This window comes from Sarcophilus harrisii, chromosome 4 (genome assembly GCF_902635505.1).
Source record: "Sarcophilus harrisii chromosome 4, mSarHar1.11, whole genome shotgun sequence".
Classification (NCBI taxonomy): domain Eukaryota; kingdom Metazoa; phylum Chordata; class Mammalia; order Dasyuromorphia; family Dasyuridae; genus Sarcophilus; species Sarcophilus harrisii.
Window position 1 is genome coordinate 294,473,776 of NC_045429.1, and position 18,676 is coordinate 294,492,451.

The 18,676-nt window shown below is 34.6% G+C and overlaps 2 protein-coding genes across 5 annotated transcripts in view; one reads left to right on the plus strand and one right to left on the minus strand.

Moving 5' to 3' along the window:
• TBCD (tubulin folding cofactor D) overlaps positions 1 to 2,297 on the plus strand; it is a 395,290-nt gene extending 392,993 nt beyond the window's left edge. For all 3 annotated transcript variants that reach the window (XM_031968421.1, XM_031968422.1, XM_031968423.1), the window contains one exon: positions 1,896 to 2,297. In XM_031968421.1, the coding sequence (XP_031824281.1) occupies positions 1,896 to 1,913 (18 nt within the window). In that variant the 3' untranslated portion in view covers positions 1,914 to 2,297. The remainder of the gene's footprint in view (positions 1 to 1,895) is intronic.
• Positions 2,298 to 10,074: 7,777 nt separating this feature from the next.
• B3GNTL1 (UDP-GlcNAc:betaGal beta-1,3-N-acetylglucosaminyltransferase like 1) overlaps positions 10,075 to 18,676 on the minus strand; it is a 77,196-nt gene continuing 68,594 nt past the window's right edge. For both annotated transcript variants that reach the window (XM_003768873.4, XM_031968445.1), the window contains 2 exons: positions 12,814 to 12,888; positions 10,075 to 12,481 (listed from right to left, as the gene is read on the minus strand). In XM_003768873.4, coding sequence (XP_003768921.1) covers positions 12,401 to 12,481; positions 12,814 to 12,888 — 156 coding nt within the window. In that variant the 3' untranslated portion in view covers positions 10,075 to 12,400. The remainder of the gene's footprint in view (positions 12,482 to 12,813; positions 12,889 to 18,676) is intronic.

Below are 18,676 nucleotides of genomic sequence, written 5' to 3' on the forward strand. Positions count from 1 at the left end.
CTGTGCAGATGTCCTTCCCCCCCCCCCCCCCAAAAAAAAAAATACAATATAAAACTCCCATCTTTACCTATAAACATGCACTACTCTCACTACTACCAAGAAGGAATGTTCTTTAGTGACACCCTTTCTTCTTTAGGAACAAATCCCCGACTTAGTTCCTCGTTGTTTTTTTCCCCCCTATTCTCCTACATCCTTCAAACTTTATTGAGAGTAAAAAAAAATTGTTAGCCATTTCTACCTATGTGTACTAGTTGGTTATAATTTTATTCATCAACCTTTCTTGTTTCTCTTAGGTTGTTGTTGTTGTTGTTGTTGTTTTTTTTTTTTTTTTTTTTTTTTTTTTTTTTAATTTTTTTTTTTTTTTTTGGTAATGTCTCAAGATGTTTTTCTTTTGTTAAATTTTGTTGTTGATGATTAGGCTCATTTTATAAGATTTTTGAGTTGCAATTTCAGTTCCTTTGCTTTTTGGAATATACACTTCCATTATTTTTATTTACCATGACAGCATTGAAATATTTGAATTGATTTTACTTTATAGATAAAAGGTCTTTCTCCTGACTGCTTACAAAATTTATTTCTTATTAAAGGCAATTATGTGAAGCAGTAGATAAAACTCTGTGCTTATCCTCAGGAAAACCTGAGTTCAAATCCAGCTTTAGAGACTTAATAGTTGTGTGATCTTAAGTCACTTAACCATTGTCTTCATTGCTCATTGTTGTCAGCATCTCTCATTTGCAAAATGTGCCTAATATCTCCCAAGGTTGTTGAGGATAAAATGAGGTAATATTTGTAAAGTCCTTAACATAATAACTAGCACATAAAATAGCTTAATAAATACTTACTTCCTTTCTCCATATTGAATCTGCATGAATATTTTTTCTGGTGACAAGCAATGGATTTGTTCAACTAGTACTTTGGAGCCTATTCAAAGATTCTTGGGCAATTTGGATTTTGTTAAAAATTTCATATATTATGTCATTTAAATTTTTTTCTTATCTTCAGGGAGAGCTATGCTACTCAAACTATTCCATCCTGTCACATTGGCTTATATAGAATTTAATTATCTTTAAAAAAAACCCTTTTTTGCCTTTTGCTTCCCTTTTGAAGAATCCTTTTTTTCTGTTTTTGTGTTCTAAATTTACCACTCATCAGATTCTTTACTTTGAATAAATTTTCCATAGTGGATTTTTAAAAAATATTTTCCATATCATTGACTAATTGAGAACCCTTGATTTCTGACCTAATTGTATGCCTTTTAAAAAATCATTTTCTCTTGAACCACTCTTGATTTTCTTTTTTTTTTTTTTAATGTTTCATAAAATTTGATAGATTCTCTTTTTTCACTGAGAATTCATTTTCCTTCAAATTATATGGGAGCTGGCTATATAATTTGTTTTCTATTGGACTTTTGTTCTTTTACTTTTTCTCATGTATTCACAACATTTTGTTTCCCCTTATTGCTCTTTAGCCCCTGTTTCTCTATTCCTGCACAATATTGGACACAGTACTCTAGATGTGGTAAAAAGGCAAAAATAGAGCAGGATTATCATCTCCACTAACTTAAAAAAGTTAGTTTGTTGACTGTCATTAACACATTGAGCCTACATTCCAATAAAAGATTCAGATTTTATTTCATTTTTTTTTTTAGTAAACATCAGCCTAAAGACAGATTTAGACTTGATATGAGGGAAATCATATTTACTATTAAAGTAATACAAAAGTGTAGTGACCAGATCTGGGAGATGATGGGTTTCCCTTCATTGTAGGTCTTCAGAAATTAGATGACCTTTATTTTGGTGTCATAGAGAAGATTCATATTTGAATTGGATTGTCTCAAGTATACTTTCCAACCTTGAGATTCTGCAATTCTGACTTTGATTGTCTTGTTCTTTCAGCACCTCCCAGCTCACTGAGGCTACATTCCTGCAGACTGAAGCCTTTGATAGAAAGCAACATTATTGATCCACAGTGAAGGAAAAGGCTTGATTCTCTGAAGCCAAAAGGAACATGAAATAATATGAAAATTTCACATCAAGTCCCCTCCCCTCCATTTTCCTAACAAATGTAATATTTTAGTGGGATGTTTCTCTATATTTAGAACAAATGTAAAGGCACAGTGTCTCTCTATTCTGTTTATTGTGCAGTTGTTAAAATTCAGTGCCTGTAACCACAAGATGGCAGTTTATCCTATGGTCATTTCATTATGTGCAGATGAATTGACAGAATTGACTAATACTTACTTTCCTTTTGTTGAGAACTGACTGAGCAAGACTCCTATAAAATCATGTTTGTGTTGATGTTTGTTATTCATGATATATGTGGTGGACATAGGGTAGGTATTAAGACAAGAGAAAAGGAAACTTTTCCTAAGGAGATGACTCAAGACTAGCCTCCTTTTGAGAACGTGTACGTTTTACCCTTCTCTCTTGCATGAATGAAGACTCAGAATTTAAGTGCTTATTGAGTGCCAGGCTTTGTGTTAAATTCAGGAGATATAAATACCAAAGATAATCCCTATATTCATCAAAGAGAGGAAAACACTAAAAGTGAAGTCACTGATAGTGAATTGAGTAACTCTGATTCTTCCATAAGCAATGGTGGTTGTATTGATGATTGCTGTTCTCAAAATGAAAGGGTTAGAGGGATTCTTGCCCAGGATTGTGGTTAAAAGAAAATCCTGGTTTGGGCTTCATTCAATTAAAGACAAAGGCAAACTCCAGAAATAAGACAAAAGGAAGTTTATTTAGCACACCAAAGCAGCTTGGGGTTGGAGTGCTGTCCTTGTACCTGAATTCACACTGAAAGCCACTTATACAGGCATTAATAAAACAATTTACATATTAGGTAAGACAGTCCTAATTGGTATGCATTCAAGATGAAATTAAATGAGATAGTATTATCATCATTTGGGGAGATGAGATTAGTCAAGAAAATGAGATCAATTCTCAGGGGATGAGATTAATCCTAGGGATGAGACTAGTCCTAAATGGACTGCCTTTTCCTTCTAGCTGCTTAAACATTGTTTCCAAAAGGTAAAGCAAGCTTAAAACATGGGAATAACTCAGATTAAATCCTACCCCAGTGGCTGACTTGACTTGGCACATCAATTCTTACCAATCATGGGAATGAAGAAGTAAATAAAAAAGCATTTATCAAGTGTTAAGTGCAGAGGATAAAAATACTGCCCCTGCTTCCAAGAATTACAATAGATTACAATCTATTGGAGAATTACACTCTAATAAACACATACAGGGAATGGCAGCCAAGGGATTAAGTTATAGTCTGGGAAGCTAGGTGCTAAGTCAGGTAGATAGAGAGAGACTGAAGGAGATGAAAATAGAAAGTAGAGCCAAATGGCTTTAGTTCCTTCTCAGCAGGATCTTTGGTTTTCCAGTTTGGAGGATGGAGTACAGGCAGGCATAGGAGGGCAGTAACTAGGGCAGATATCTAAAGCGGGAATGTCTTGGGGGTGGAACCAATGGATGATATGTAAAGCTAGGGTAATGATTTACCTTTCCCAGAGGTATAGAATACATATGCATTAAATGAAAGAGTTTGAAGGATGCACCTTTTCCAGAAGGGCTGGTAATAAAGATTATCATCATTCCCTGACAGTGGAAACATGCTTATGCATGCCAGGAAGATATTGCATTGTCTGCCCTGGTCTAGCTTCAAACTTCTCTTTGGCTTCCATGTAACAGATGCCAAAAATTTAACATTATTATTCCATAAATTTTTGTAAGCGGAGGTTAATATGAACAGGAAACTTTCAGTTGACTAAAAGTTGTAGGAAGAATGGTCCTGATCCAAAATAAGAAATAAAAGGAGGGTGTTGGAATCCTAGTGTTAATTAACTCAACTTGAAACAAGGTGATAATTTGAGAAAGATGTTAGAATCCTAATGTTAACTCAATGGAATTGATACAATGCTTGTGTTCACACCTTTAGAGAAGCAAGAAGTATTTAAGTACTCATTGAAGTTCACACCTTTGGGAGATTTCAGGGTTTAGTATGAGATATCCAAATTCACACCTCCCTTAATCCCTCCCTCGGGAGGAGTCAACCTTTGGGAGATCATATATATAGAAGAAGCTCTTAGAGCTTCAAGGAAGTTACTTGGGAACATTCCCAGGGATCGGAGAGGAGCACTCTGGGAGGAAAGCCCACAAGCCCTCTCTCCGAGGCAAGAGAGATTCATTTCATCTTCCACCTTGGTGCTGGCTGGAGGCTGAAGAAAGCAGAGGCAGAAGCAAAGGACAAGCTGCAAGAGCTCTCGGAATCAAGGAAGGAGAAAATAAACATTGGGATTTTATTTTGTATTTGGAGTGATTATTACTCGGAACTGAAATTAAGGCTGCCTCCAGAAAACCTCCCCAAGAAACCTGCTCCCAGAGAGAACCTGCTCCCAGAGAGAACCTGCTCCCAGAGAGAACCATTATTATTTTAAAGAAGGAAAACACCACGTTAGGGCATACCTGTCTTTCAAGCAAACATAAATACTATGAAACGAAAAGCTAAACAAATACAATAATCATTATCAATATTAAATAACATCAAGTCTTCTTGTAACATAATTACTGACTTCCAATCCTAGCTAATCATCTGATTTCTTGAAAAAAAATTTTCTGAGGCATTCTGGAATAGGCTTTGTTCTCATGAGGAGAACTCATGAAGGGGGAAGATATTTTAATCTGCTTCTCTGATTTCAAGTCACTTGTAAAGATTCCTAGGTAATTTTGCTAAAATCTGCCAGTAACAAGATTTAGTACAGCCTTCTAAATTTGCTTTTTCAGTAACTAGTTCATGTGGTGAAATCAATTTAAATCCCCTTGACAGCAGAGCTATATAAGAACAAATTAAGAGCCCATAATTCACCTACAACTCCAGAGAATTTTAATGTTTAACATACCACTCATTCTTTCTCTGTTCCTACCTAAATCTTATATGGACAATGCAATCAACTAAAAAATGAATCTTTTAAAAGAAAACAAATCCCTGAAGCTTGATTTATAATATGAACTCTTCTATTTTTTAATATTATGAGAAAAGGAATTAAAAATAGGGGGGAAAGATATGATTTGAAATTTTTTATAATTATGAGTGCAATTTTATAGGTAAAAATCTTAATCCTATTTTGAAGACTTATTACAAAAACATGTTCAAAGTTTATATGTCCCACTAGAAACATTTTAGTATGTATGTGTGCATACATGCAAAAATGTATATATGGATCTATAAATATATGTGAATATAGATATGTGGAAATTGTAGCTTTCTCAAAATTTATTACCTCATTTAAAAAAAACCCTACTGTCTTATATTTTTTTCTTCTTATGTACATACACCTCCCCCCCATACATACATACATATAACAAAAATCACTACAATTCACCTATCTTGATTACAGAAACTTGCTATGAAAGGAAAAAGAAGGCCATAGTTATGAAAATATCAAAGACTGCTCTAAGCTGTAAAGAGAAAAACAAACAAAACAAACTCTTAAGTTTTGATTCCAGGCACAAGATTTTTAAAACCAATCATGTAGCCAAGTTCCATATTATTCACAGGTTATCAAAGTCAGGCCCAGAATTAAACTAAGTGAGAAAGTTTTCTGTTCAAAAATGAAACAGCACAATGGGGAAACTGAACTGAAGATCCCTACTTTTGCCTATGCAAGATCATCCCTTCAACTTTGTCAGACAGAGGCATCCCACTGTAGCAGTTTTCAGACCTTTGTATAGTACAAGGGAATACCTTTGAATGAATAACCACAATTTGGAATTTCACACATACAGTAAACACATGATTAATAGTTCACTCAGGACCAAAGAAAAATTCTGGTCACTGTAAACCTCTAATCTGTATTAGGTATTAACCCCTACGGCAAAACTGAATTCTTTGAATCTAAGGTCTTTGGGTATTAAGACACGTATTATTTATTAACATTCAATTTCATAATTTTCATAAATTATAGTCAAATAATCTCAGATGAAACTTCCTCTTTACTATAAACAAATTGATAAATTATCCACTTTGCTCAGAAATGTTTCTCAAACTTCCTCAGTTAGCCCTTCCACATAGCAACCTTCCCCATCACAGTTTTGATATATCATAGGTCAGCATAAGAAACTGGGAATTTTGAGGGGATTTTGCATAAACTTAGAAACTCAGAAATGCATAAAGTATGTATGGTATTGTGTAATATCAATATGTTTTATAATTTGATACCATAATTCGTACTTCTCCAGTATGAAGGGAAGGCAAAAGTTTTTAAAATGGGTTTTAATCTACAATGTAGAAGGAGGAATAATTATATCCTGGAATCTTACAATGTGCTATCAACAGACCTGATAAGATCTTAAGACCCTGCTTTAGTAGAAAGTCTCAAGGAAGGTCTCAAATAAGGATGATTAAAAACATCTTTGCTACCTTATCCTTCTTATAGTATATTACCTATTTAAGACAAAATGTTATAGTTTTTCAGTGTTGTCTGGCTCTTTATGATCCCATATAGGATTTTCTTGGCAAAGATATTAGAATAAATCATGCCATTTCCTTTTCCAATTTATTTTACAAATGAGGAAACTGAGGCAAACTAGTTAAGTGACTTATTCGAGTTCACATAGAGACAGCTAGAGTCTGAGGCTACATTTGAACATGGATCTTCATGACTCCAGACCTACTACTCTATCCATTAAACCACTTAGTTGCCCCAAAACAAAATATTTCCTATTAAATATTTAATAGATTTCAAACATTTGGCTACATTTTTCAATTCATTATCCAAAGGCATCCAGATTAAAAGAGAAGTTACTTTACTAACAGTATTTCCTAGAGAATGGTTAAGTTTTAAAATGCAAGAAACATTTTAGAAACACAATAATATTATCTGCCTAAAACATGAAACAAACTTACTACCAGTCATGATATTAATTCAGTCAAATTAACTTCCAAATGATCTTAAACAGAAAATCATTCATTTTATCACTTTGGGCATGCTATATTGATTGCACACAAGACCTAATCAATTTAGGCAAACTTGTGAAAACAAAATGAATTTATTAAGACATTAAGGTAATATGCTAGTGAACAGGCAACAAATCTAGCTGTGCCCTGCTTTTAGTGACAGTGATGAGGTTAGTGGTAGTGACGAGATGTGAGAATTGGGGTGGGGAATCCCCTCTGGTTAGCACAGGTCCAATGCAAAGGAATTCTCACACTCAAAATCTCTGTGGCAAAAGGGATTTATTGGGGCTGAGAAGCCAGCTTTACTAGGAAGACAGACTTATTAGTCAAAAGATCCTGTTAGGGAGATAGCAAAGGTCAACACTGAGAAGAGAATTATCTTCACAGTGGGCAAAGTCCTGTTTTAGGACATCTGCAAAGAGCTCTGGGCATGTAGCCCTAGATATATTGGGGCTTGCTTTGATCTTTTTTGGGGAGAGGGAGGGGCAACTCCTGAGAGACTAATTTTCAATTCAATTTAAAATTGAATGAGATTCGAGCCACTGAGAGTTGTTTGTGGCAATTCAATGGAGGGTGGTTGACCAAGATCTCCAATTGAATGAAACCACTTAACTGGGAATTTGCAGGCTTTTTCCAGGGTCTGGGAGTTCCCCAAAGGGGTTACAGTTTCCAGGCCCCCCAAAAGATCTGAGTTTGTCATTCCCCCTTCAGGTCTCTTTCAGAGGAGAGTTTGGACAGTTTCAGGGTTCTCCCCCATCAACAGGAATAAGCATTTTCCATATCACAAATCATGTCTCAGCTCCCTAAGTATTTTGATTGGTCCATGATTGAAACAAGGAGATGGAGTTGGTGAACATATACCCTGACATTTTTTTTTTTCAGGATGTAGATCCTGAGTGTAATCTGGGAAAGAAATATTGTTCTTGAATCATTTCATTATCCTTATGTTGTCTCAGCAATATTGAAATGATATTTGTATGAATTGGGTAATTGGAGAATTGTGGCCCTCAGATTTCCCCATCCCTCTGTCTACGTCTGAGAATACAGAAGGCTTTGAGCCTTCATGCTAACACATACAGTAGGGTACCACCAAGTAGGTCATGAAAGATAATTTTATAAAGTTAAATATGAACACATAAAATGTATTCCTGAAATCTCTGCACATCACCTCCCAAGTGTTGTGTGAGAGGCAGCACCTACATAGCTTATCTTTTGTATGATTTATTATGGCCTTCTTTTGTAGGTTCCTAATAAAGTTACCAATTTTTATATGTAGCAATTGAAAAGCATGAATTGGCATTTTGCTTTTTTGCCTTTCTTAGAGATTAAGCTTCCTTAATCTCTTTGTCTCTAAGCCCTTTCATATTCATGACCTTCCTAAGAAGTTGAGGGGAGTCAATGAATAGCTGTCTCATACAGCTACAAGTTAGGATATTCTATCAACTTTAGATTTTCCCCTTCTTGCCACCCAGAAAGAAATGCCCCAGTCAGTAAGCTCTGAGGCTTTTCCTAAAACATTTATAAGAGGATCTTATAGAATATTACATGGAAAGCATGTTTGCTTTTTCACTAGACATATCACAAACTACTAAAAGAACCTTATGTAGAAACGATGGGGACAATTTTGGTATAGATTCTGCCTGGCTTTGATTATAAACAAGGACTGAATGACATATAGTGTGAAACTTAATTGAAATTTCTATCTTCATTCTATCATAAGTAGTGTAAAATAGCATTTCATTTTCCAAATACAAAAGAAATGTTTTCATTCCTATTAATTTTAATGATAGCTTATATTTGAATAGAATAGAATTCTCTACAAATCCTATTTCAGCTGATAAACATATGCTTAACTCCAAAGGGCAAAATTCAAACCAATGAAATACGACAAAGAAATAGATTTCAGCTCAGTAGAACTTAATAACAAAGTTGTTCAAAAGTGAACTGGATTGCCTTAACAAAAAAGCTGGAATGATTGTCCTCCTGGAGATGGTCTTGAATAGTTTCACACAACAGAGAGAAATGTGCAGAGTTGTGCTGTAATGTCATGGAACAAAGGATAAACAAGACGCTGTAGATTTAAGGCCTAAACAGGATCACTGAAACAAGGATGGTCCATCATTTGCTTATGTAGTCAGTGCTTTGCACATACTAGGTGCTCAAAAAGTATTTGTTTAAATGAATTCAAGATAGAATTGGCACAAAAACCCTGATTCCCATCTAAATTGCTCTCCCACACCAAACAATCTGCTTCATTGAGGTGGGCTGGGCTTTTTTGTCATGTGGCAAGATTATAAACCAGATAGGAAAAATCCTGCTTTCCAATTGAGGTCTTAAATAAATCCAAGGGGATCATTGATTTTTTTAGGAGGAAAAGAAAAAGATAAAGCCTTCAGGACCTAATTCAAAATGAGTAAATAGATAAACCCTGGAATCTCTTAAGGAATTCAAAAAGCATTTATTAAGCACATACTAAGGGCTGGGTGCTAGGGATTTAAGGATTTTTAAGAAAATAGTTCTGTGAGCATGCAGGGTATGACATTTACACAAATATAAGAGAACATGGTAAAGTTCTGCCTGTGTTCTCTGCATGACAATGAGTAAGACACAATATATAATAAATCAAATGTCTTTGTTGAGTTGTGTCTGCCTCTTGGGATCCCAATTCGGATTTTTCTTACCAGAGATACTAGAGTGGTTTGCCATTTCCTTCTCCAGCTCATTTTACTGATGAGGAAGCTGAGGCAAATGGGATTAAGTGACTAGCTTGGGGTCATGCAACTAGTAAGTGTCTGAGACCATATTTGAAATAGCAAAGAGGAGTCTTCTTGACGTCAGACTAGGCACTCTATCCATTGTACTACCTAGCTACCCAGAAATCAAATGTACCATCAGTGACGATACCAATTTATCAGCCTTTGGGAACCAGTCCTTCCCTCTTAGCTAAGAGATGACATTTTTAATTCAACCATATATTCATTTCTCACTAGGCTGCACTCCAGACTTCACCAAGTGAGAAACCTTTTCATTCTGGAAGATAGCTGGAGCCCTAGAAACTCTGCCCTTGCAAACCCTCCCACTCAAATATTCCATTTTAGGAGGATGCCCAAGCCAGCTGTCTTCATTTCTCACCAGGCTGTACCTGGGACTTCTTTACCAAAGTCACAGAAATGTGCTTGTCCTGGAAGATCCTTTCAATCCTGCAATTCACATTTCAGAGGTGTATTCTGCCCTTATGGCATTTCTGTCTGATACGATGGTCCTTCCCCAAGGAACCAGACAAAGCCTCATTTCTCATCTGACTGCACTCAAAACTTCATTTCTTTCCTCCAATTTCCTTTAGTTTCCTTTACAAAGACAGGGTAGTTAGATATAGCTGAGGCCAGACATAATGGGTCAAATGGGAAGAAATCCATGATGTTCTTGGTTTCAAAAATCAATAGTGGAATCAGCTGGCTCTTCCTTTGCATCGGTGTTTGGGGCTAGGCTTGATCCTGGCCAATCCTCTGGTAGTTTAGATTTTACATGGGATTAGAATAAAATGCTTCTAAGTCATTCAAGAATTGAAAAAAATGCAAAAAAATTTTAAACACAGAAAGCCTCTGAGAACCCCTTCTGTTGAAAGAAGCTCTCTGTAGCACAGAAGGTCCCCATCCCCCAGGCACTCATGACTGCTTTATGCTTAGGTAATGAAGTGATTTCAACAGCCTCAGTCCTCCATCCCTGAGCCAGTCACATTTTGAAGACTGTCCCATAATACCTTTTAAGGAAAAACTAACTTTATGTACATGACAGAGAGGATATTAATTTCTCCTTTTAAAACCAGCCATTTCAAAATATCTTGTCCAATTTTAGAAAACGTGGATGCCCTTTTCTGTGAATAAGACCTGTTCATTATTATTCTAATTTCTGCAATGCGCCAGAACTTTAGAGAAATGTACTTGAAACAAGAATTCTTCCAAGTGTTAACTCAGTGGAATTGATAAGACAATGATTATCTAGTTTAGCATGGTGATTAATAGTTCTCTAGTTCAGTATGATTGAAATCCTCCAAATACTCACCTAGGTTTACTACAATTCTTTAGAGATCTGTAGTTTCTATGCATCAGCTCTGTGAAGGGTACCAGCAAAAGTTTGGCAATTTGTTTCTCCATGCCAGTATTCTCCTGTATGTTCCTTTGTCTGTTCTTGACAGTTTGTGTGGTGTAATTTGATCATTTCTCTCATTTTCTACTTTGAGATTATGGAAGATGAAAAAACAGGAAGAGGTAACTTCTCACTGTCCTTAAGACTCTGGCTACTACATAGTTCTACCTACTATAGCTTTGTTGCTTTGCAATCCTAACTCTCCAGCAAATGATAATTGTTGCTTTTCCCAGAGGATCTACTCTCTAAAAGCTGACTCTTATGAAAAGGTCACTCTGAAGCTTCAGCTAAAAGTCTTTATAGTTCATAAAAACAGTCCAGGCTAGAGGAAATGCTTTCATTCTTTTGTACTTCTGTACAGTCACTGCTCTCATTATTTGACAAGATTACAGAATTGCAAGATTGTAGTATTGGAAAGGGATTTCAAGAGGCCAATTTATTCAACCTAGTTCTGAACAAGAATCTTCTCTACAATATGCCTGAAAAGGAGTCTGTAGGAACTTACCCATTTGCCTGTTTGTCTTATCCAGTGCCATGTAATGTGCTTGTATAGGCATGGGATTGAAAGCGGCACTCTGCTATAACAGTTCTCCTCCTGCTCATTATATATGTATATGTATGTATTCTCTATCTTACTTTGAAGCAAATGAGTTTTCTTTTAAGTTCCCACTCAAATTTATTCATTTCTCTTCAAGATTAAAATGTTTTTTTAAGAACTCTCAGCCATGTGAAGTAGGTCATAAAAGTATTATAATTATCACTCATATGTAAATATAAGGAAAATGAAGTCCTGAGAAGTTGAGAAGTTACCAGGCTCACACACAGTAAGAACAAGTCTCAAACTGGATCTGACTCCAGGTCTCCTGACTCAATGTCATCTGCTCTACACATCATGCTAATTTATCTCTCTTACTTTTAAAAGATAAAATGGGTTGGGAATAGGTAATATTTTACCTTCACCTTTATCAATGTCCTCACAGTATGCAGGGACTGCTTCATCTTCTGAAGAACATTCAGCGCACCTGAGGCTCCCACCCTTTGCACTTTCAGCCAGAGAAGGGGATGGGGTGAAGCTGATTTGATTCAGATTATGCCTGTTGAAATGCCACAAGTGAGGTAGTTCCAAAATGCACACTGCTTCCACAATAATTCAGGTGAAGCAAAAGTTCTGTTGGATTTGAAACATAGCTCTTCCTTGGTCCCTGACTAGGGCTAGATCAATTCTATTTTCTGAAGTACCTTGTAATTGGATTTTTGTAGCTTTTAATGAAAAAACATAATGACAAGGTCAACTGAAATGAAGATAATCTAGCCCTTCGTGTAGATTCAGTGACTCCAAGTTTTTTTCAAATGTCCCACCAGTGAGATCCTAGTGAGAAAAACAAGAACTGTTAAGACAAAGAGGTGAAAGCTGGCGAACCTTTACAGAAATAAGCTGGGACATATCTACATTCAGAACAGTTTGGATTATGGGACTACAGCAACATACTCTGATTTAGTTTCCTTACAACTCTAAAATTCTACACTTTTTGTAAATTTCTATGCTTTCTATCTCTATTTTGCCTTTTTTGGCCTGTTTTTACAGTTTGTACATACAATTATTTGTAGGGAATGGGGAAAGAACTATTTACTGATCTTTGGCCATAACATATAAAACTGTTGAAATTCTTTCTGTATGACTGTTTCCTTATATCTACTCACCAGCTTTACACAAATCACAAAAGGAGGGTGGGCATCCTTGAAATGCTGTATTGGAATCTTTGGTTTGGGCCTTTCCTAAAATAAAATAAGAAAGATTCAGATATTTATCAAGTCGACTAGTTATAGATATTAATTGATTTAAAAAAAAGCACAAATTTTTCTAATGATTACTATCAAAGAAGTAATAGTAAAAATATAAAAATCATTGGATTGAAGATTTAGAAAACCAAGATTCTAGTTCTAACAATTTAACACCTATTTGTAGCCAGGGAATTTTTTTGAGCCTCAGATTCCTCTTTTGGAAATGGAAGTATTGGAGGACACTCTTGAGGCCTCTGTGAAGAATAATCAATTATATAATGTGGGAGACACTGGCAAAACAATGCCCAGCACAGCATACCTACTATGCTGTGTAAGTGAAGCAGAACGTCAGTAGCTCAAAAGAAATATAAGATATACAGATTTAGAAAAATCTCTGTTCCAGAAGTTCATATGGAGTATTTGTGCTCAACCTGTGGTAGAGTGTTCCAAGCTTCTATTAGTCTGATCAGCCACAATTAGACACACTGGACCTTGACCCCAACATAGTGATGTTATTTTGCTCCTCTTTGAGAATGAAGGACAACAATCAACTAATCAACTAATTTACAGCTCCCATTTTAAGAAAGTACTTAGTCCAAACCCATTCTCACTCTTCTCCTAGACTGCACACAGGTAATTCCCCTACCACTTTTCTTCTCTCTTGTCTTCTCTCATTTCAGTGTAAGTCCTTGAGGGAAGGGACTATTTTCTCCCTTTGTAGTTCAAGCACTTAGCACATCCCTTTATTACTTAGTAGACACTTAATTAAATATTTGTTGACTTGATTCTAGATTCCTTCATCCAACTTAAGAATTCACTGAGAGCAATCCCAAATTCTTTCAGAGATTCTGATATAAACAGGATAGATAAGTAGGTCAAATTGAAAGCAATTCCCAGAGAATGGAGTGCAAATAGCTTTTGGAACCTTTAGGTTAGCTGTAGCACTCCCAACTTAGGCTCAGTATGAAGTCATGAAGAAAGAAGTGAGAGAAGCAGACATTCTATGAATTTCCCTTTCATATATACCAGAAAAAGGAGTATTGAACAAAATTATATACATATATTTTACACCTCTCTCTATAGATTTCAATATAGAGGAGAAATAGAAGGATAAGGAATAAGGAAGTCGTAAAGAGGAGTTGGAAGTCACAAAGAGGAGTTTTAGGTCTAAGAGAATGGTCATAAGTAAAATAAAATGTTGATGAAAAGAATTTTAAGAATATAGGTAAGAAAATGAAGAAAAGAAAGGAGAAAAATAGGGTAAGGAAAAGAGTAGAGCTGCAATCAAGAATATACAGATTCTTAAAAATTCACACCAACTCCCTCTGTCCTATCACTTTCCTATTTTTAAAAAAGGAGGTTGGATTAAAGAGAGGAATTATTAAAAGAGTATAGGATTGGGGGCAATACATAATTAATAATCATTAGTATGAATGGGAATGGGATGAAAATATATATAAAATAGAAGAAACTATTTTCTTCCTTGGTCCCTGTCTAGGGCTAGATCAATTCTATTTTCTAAAGTACCTTGTAATTGGATTTTTGTAGCTTTTAATGAAAAAACATAATGACAAGGTCAACTGAAATGAAGATAATCTAGCCCTTCGTGTAGATTCGGTGACTCCAAGTTTTTTTCAAATGTCCCACCAAGTGAGATCCTCGTGAGAAAAACAAGAACTGTTAAGACAAAGAGGTGAAAACTGGCGAACCTTTACAGAAATAAGCTGGGACTTATATATAATATATATAAGAAATATATATAAAATAGAAGAAACCACAATGTATTAGAAAGCTGAATCGAACAATATGTTGTTTACAAGAAACACAGCTGAAACATAAGGATTCACATACACTTAAAAGAATACATTTTTTAAAAGGGAGTAGCAATATTGACTTCAAATAAACATGGACATGATGAAAAAGATAAGCAGGGAAATCATATTATGGCTTGAAGATAAATTCATATCAATACCTAATATATATTCATGTGATAACAAAATATGTATATATTTAAAGGAAAAGTTACACAAATTACAGCAAAAATAATAACATGATAATAATGATGGGTGGGTGGGAGAGAAGTGAGTTGGTGCTACCTACAAAAACCTAACCAAAATTTCAACAAGAAAGAAGTTAAAAACCTGAATAGAACTTTAGAAATGTTAAGAGATGATAGATCTCTATCTATCTGAATAGGGAAGGGAGAAAAAGAATAGATCATGTATTAAGGCAAGGCCTTTACCTTGCCAATAAATGTAGAAAAGCAGACATTTACTAATCACAAATAAAGAAGGAATTAAAAAGTAAATGTAAACTAAATAACAGTTTTAAAGAACCAATTATAATCAAGAAATAGTCTATAGAAAGAGAAAATGAAAATGAGACAACACACCAAGACATAAGGCATGCAAATAAAACAAAGATAAAAAAGCACATTTATAAAAGCTTCATCAACAAAAGAAACAGGATAAATAGAGGATAATTTTTTTTAAACTTTAATAATAAATCTAAAATTTCCAACTAAATAACAAAACAAATTTCTATTTTGTGGCTCAGTTGGGGATAATAAAAGAGATTAACATAATTGTAAGCAAAAAGACAACTGAATTGATCAATTAAAATAAGAGTTAAAAAGGAAATTGAATAAGTCATAAAAGAACCCCTAAGGTTCTGGGTTGCAGTTTCAGGGCAGAGAAGAAGGCTGATGATGGGTCATAAGACAACAGAGGTGTTGATCATCATTCCAAGGAAAAGAGGATATTCCTGATAAACATCAGAGAGCAGACTAGGAAAGCAGTGACCATAGCACTCCTAGTATCACACTACCTGTAAGCACCAAAAACTGGCAGAACCCCAGTACCAGATGTGAACACTACAACACAGAAAATCTGAAAGTTTGGAATAGTGCTTCCCTACCTCACCCAGTGAAGAGTGAACAGCACTAACATAAAGTTCAAAGTCAACAAGCAAATACAAATAATAATTTGACATAAAAAGTTATTATGATTCCAGGGAAGACCAAGACAAATTCAGACAATAACAATGTGAAAATAGCTAAAAACATAAAGCCTCAAATAAAAATGGTAATTGTACCCAAGGTCAACAAGAATTCCTGAATGAGGTAAAGAAAGCAATAACAGTAGTAGTGGAAAATTGGGGAAAGAAAAAAAGAATGATGCAAGAAAATTACAAAAAGAGAGTTGACAGCATGGTTTTGAAAAAAGGGTATAAAAATATCAAAGGAAATAAAATAGGAAAGAGCCTAGATATCACCTTTCAAGAAACTGTCAAGGAAAACTTCCCTGATATTCTAAAACCAGGGGGCAAAATAGAACTGAAAGAAATCCCAAAATGAAAACTCCCAATAATATCACAGCCCAATTCCAAAGCTCTCGAGTCAAGGAGAAAATATTGCAGGGAGTCAGAAAAAAAATGATTCAAATATTATACAGCCATAAGATTTAGTAGCTCCTATATTAAAAGATTGGAGGGCTTGGAATATGATATTCTAGAGCACAAAATGAGTTGAAACAAGAATCATCTACCTAACAAAACTGATTATAATCCTTCAGAGGAAAAGAAAAGAACATTCATTGAAATAGAGGAATTTAAAGCATCCTTGATGAAAAAAATTAGAACTGAAAAGAAAATCTGTCTTTCAAATATAAGACTCAGGAGAAACATAAAAAGGTTAATAAGAAAGGGAAATCATAAAGGACTTAATATAATCTTATGAATCTAACTTAGTTTAATCTAACTGTTTACATTACATGGGAAGATGATATTTATAACTCATAAAGACTTTCTCATTATTAGAGCAGTTAGAATATATATAGAAAAGAGCACAAGTATGAATTGAATATGAAGAAATATCTAAAAATATAAAATTAATATGTGAGAGAGGAATATACTAGGGGGAAAAGGGAAAGGGAGAAGTAGAATGCAGTAAATTATCCAACATAAAAGGGATAAGAAAAAGCTTTTACAGTGGAGGGGAATGGGATTAGAATTGAGGGGGAATGAGTAAACTTTACTTTCATCAGAATTAGCTCAAAGAGGTAATAACATACAGATTGAATTGGGTATAGATATTTATCTTACCTTACAGGAAAATAGGAGGGGAAGGGGAAAAGAGCAAAGGGGGGAGAGAAAGTGATGGAAGAGAAGCCAGATTGGGAGAGAGAGCTCTCAATGGTTAAAAGAAGAGAGAAAATGGAATAATCAGGAAGGAGGGGAAAATAGTATGGAAGGAAATATAGTTAGCAATAGTAATTATAAAAAAATTTTTGAAGTAAATTTCTGATAAAGGCCTCATTTCTCAAACATAGATAACTAAGTCAAATTCATAAAAATAGGACCTATTCCCCAACTGATAAATGATCAAAAAATAAGAGCAGTTTTCTGATGGAGAAATCAAAACTATCTATAGCCATATGAAAAAAAAATGCTCTAACTGACCACTAATCAAAGAAATACAAATTAAAATAATCCTGATATATAATCTCATACCTATGAGATTGGCCTATAGGATACAAATGAAGAAAAGAACAAATGTGGGAGGGGATGTGGAAAAAATGAGATATTAATGCATTACTGGTGAAATTGTGAACTGATTCAACCATTCTGTAAAGCAATTTGGAACTATGCCCAAAGGATAAAATGTATACCCTTTGACCTACCAATACTACTACTAGGTATATTATCCCAAAACAGATTTTTAAAAACCCAACAGAAAAAGGACCTACATAATATATGTATAGCAGCTCTTTTCTGGGGACAAAGAATGGGAAATTAAGGGGATACCTATCAGTTGTGGAGTGGATGAATAATTTGTAGTATGTGATTATAATGGAATACCATTGCTAGAAGAAACGATAAGTAGGATGCTCTCAGAAAAACCTGGAAAGACATGAGCTAATGCAAGTGCAATATACTAAAGTGATAGCCATTAATACTATAAGAGGATCAACTATGAATGACATAATTCTGAAGAACTTAGGATGAAAAATGCTGTCCATCCCCAGAGAAAGAATGGATGGTACCTGAAAACCAATTAAAGCATACTTTTTAAAATTTTATTTTCCTTGAGATTTTTTTGTTCTATATTTTGTTTCACAACATGATTATTATAGAAATGTTTTGAATGTCTATACCTGTATAACCTATATAGAACTGCTTGTATCCTCACAGAGGATGGGGATGGAGGGGAAGGAAGGGAAAGAACATGGAACTTTTCATTGGAAATCTGGAAGTTTTTTAAATTAATATTAGAAATTGTTTTTACATATAACTGGGGGAAAATAAAAGTACTAAGTAAAAAAAAAATTAGAATTGGAATAGCAGAAGTTAATGATTACATAAGATATCAAATAAATTATCCCAAAGAGACCAAAGAAAAGGAGAAAGAACTTACATGTACAGCTCTTTTTGTAGTGACAAAGAGTTAAAAATTGAGAGGATACTTACTCATTAATTGGGAAATAGCTAAACAAGTTGTGACATATGATTGCAAAGAAATACTACTGTGAAGGAGGTAGTTTCAAAAAAAACATAGCAAGATCTATATAAACTGATGAAAAATGAAGTGAGAAGAACCAGATTGTTGTACAATTGTACAGTGTAGTACAATTGTACTATACTATTGTATAGTAAGAAGCAATGTTGTAGTGAAAAACTTGGTTACTCTGATCAATACACTGCTCCAAGATAATTCCAAAGGACTCATGATAAAAAAAAAAAATACTATCCATCTTCAGAGAGAGAACTGAAGAACTTTAAGTGC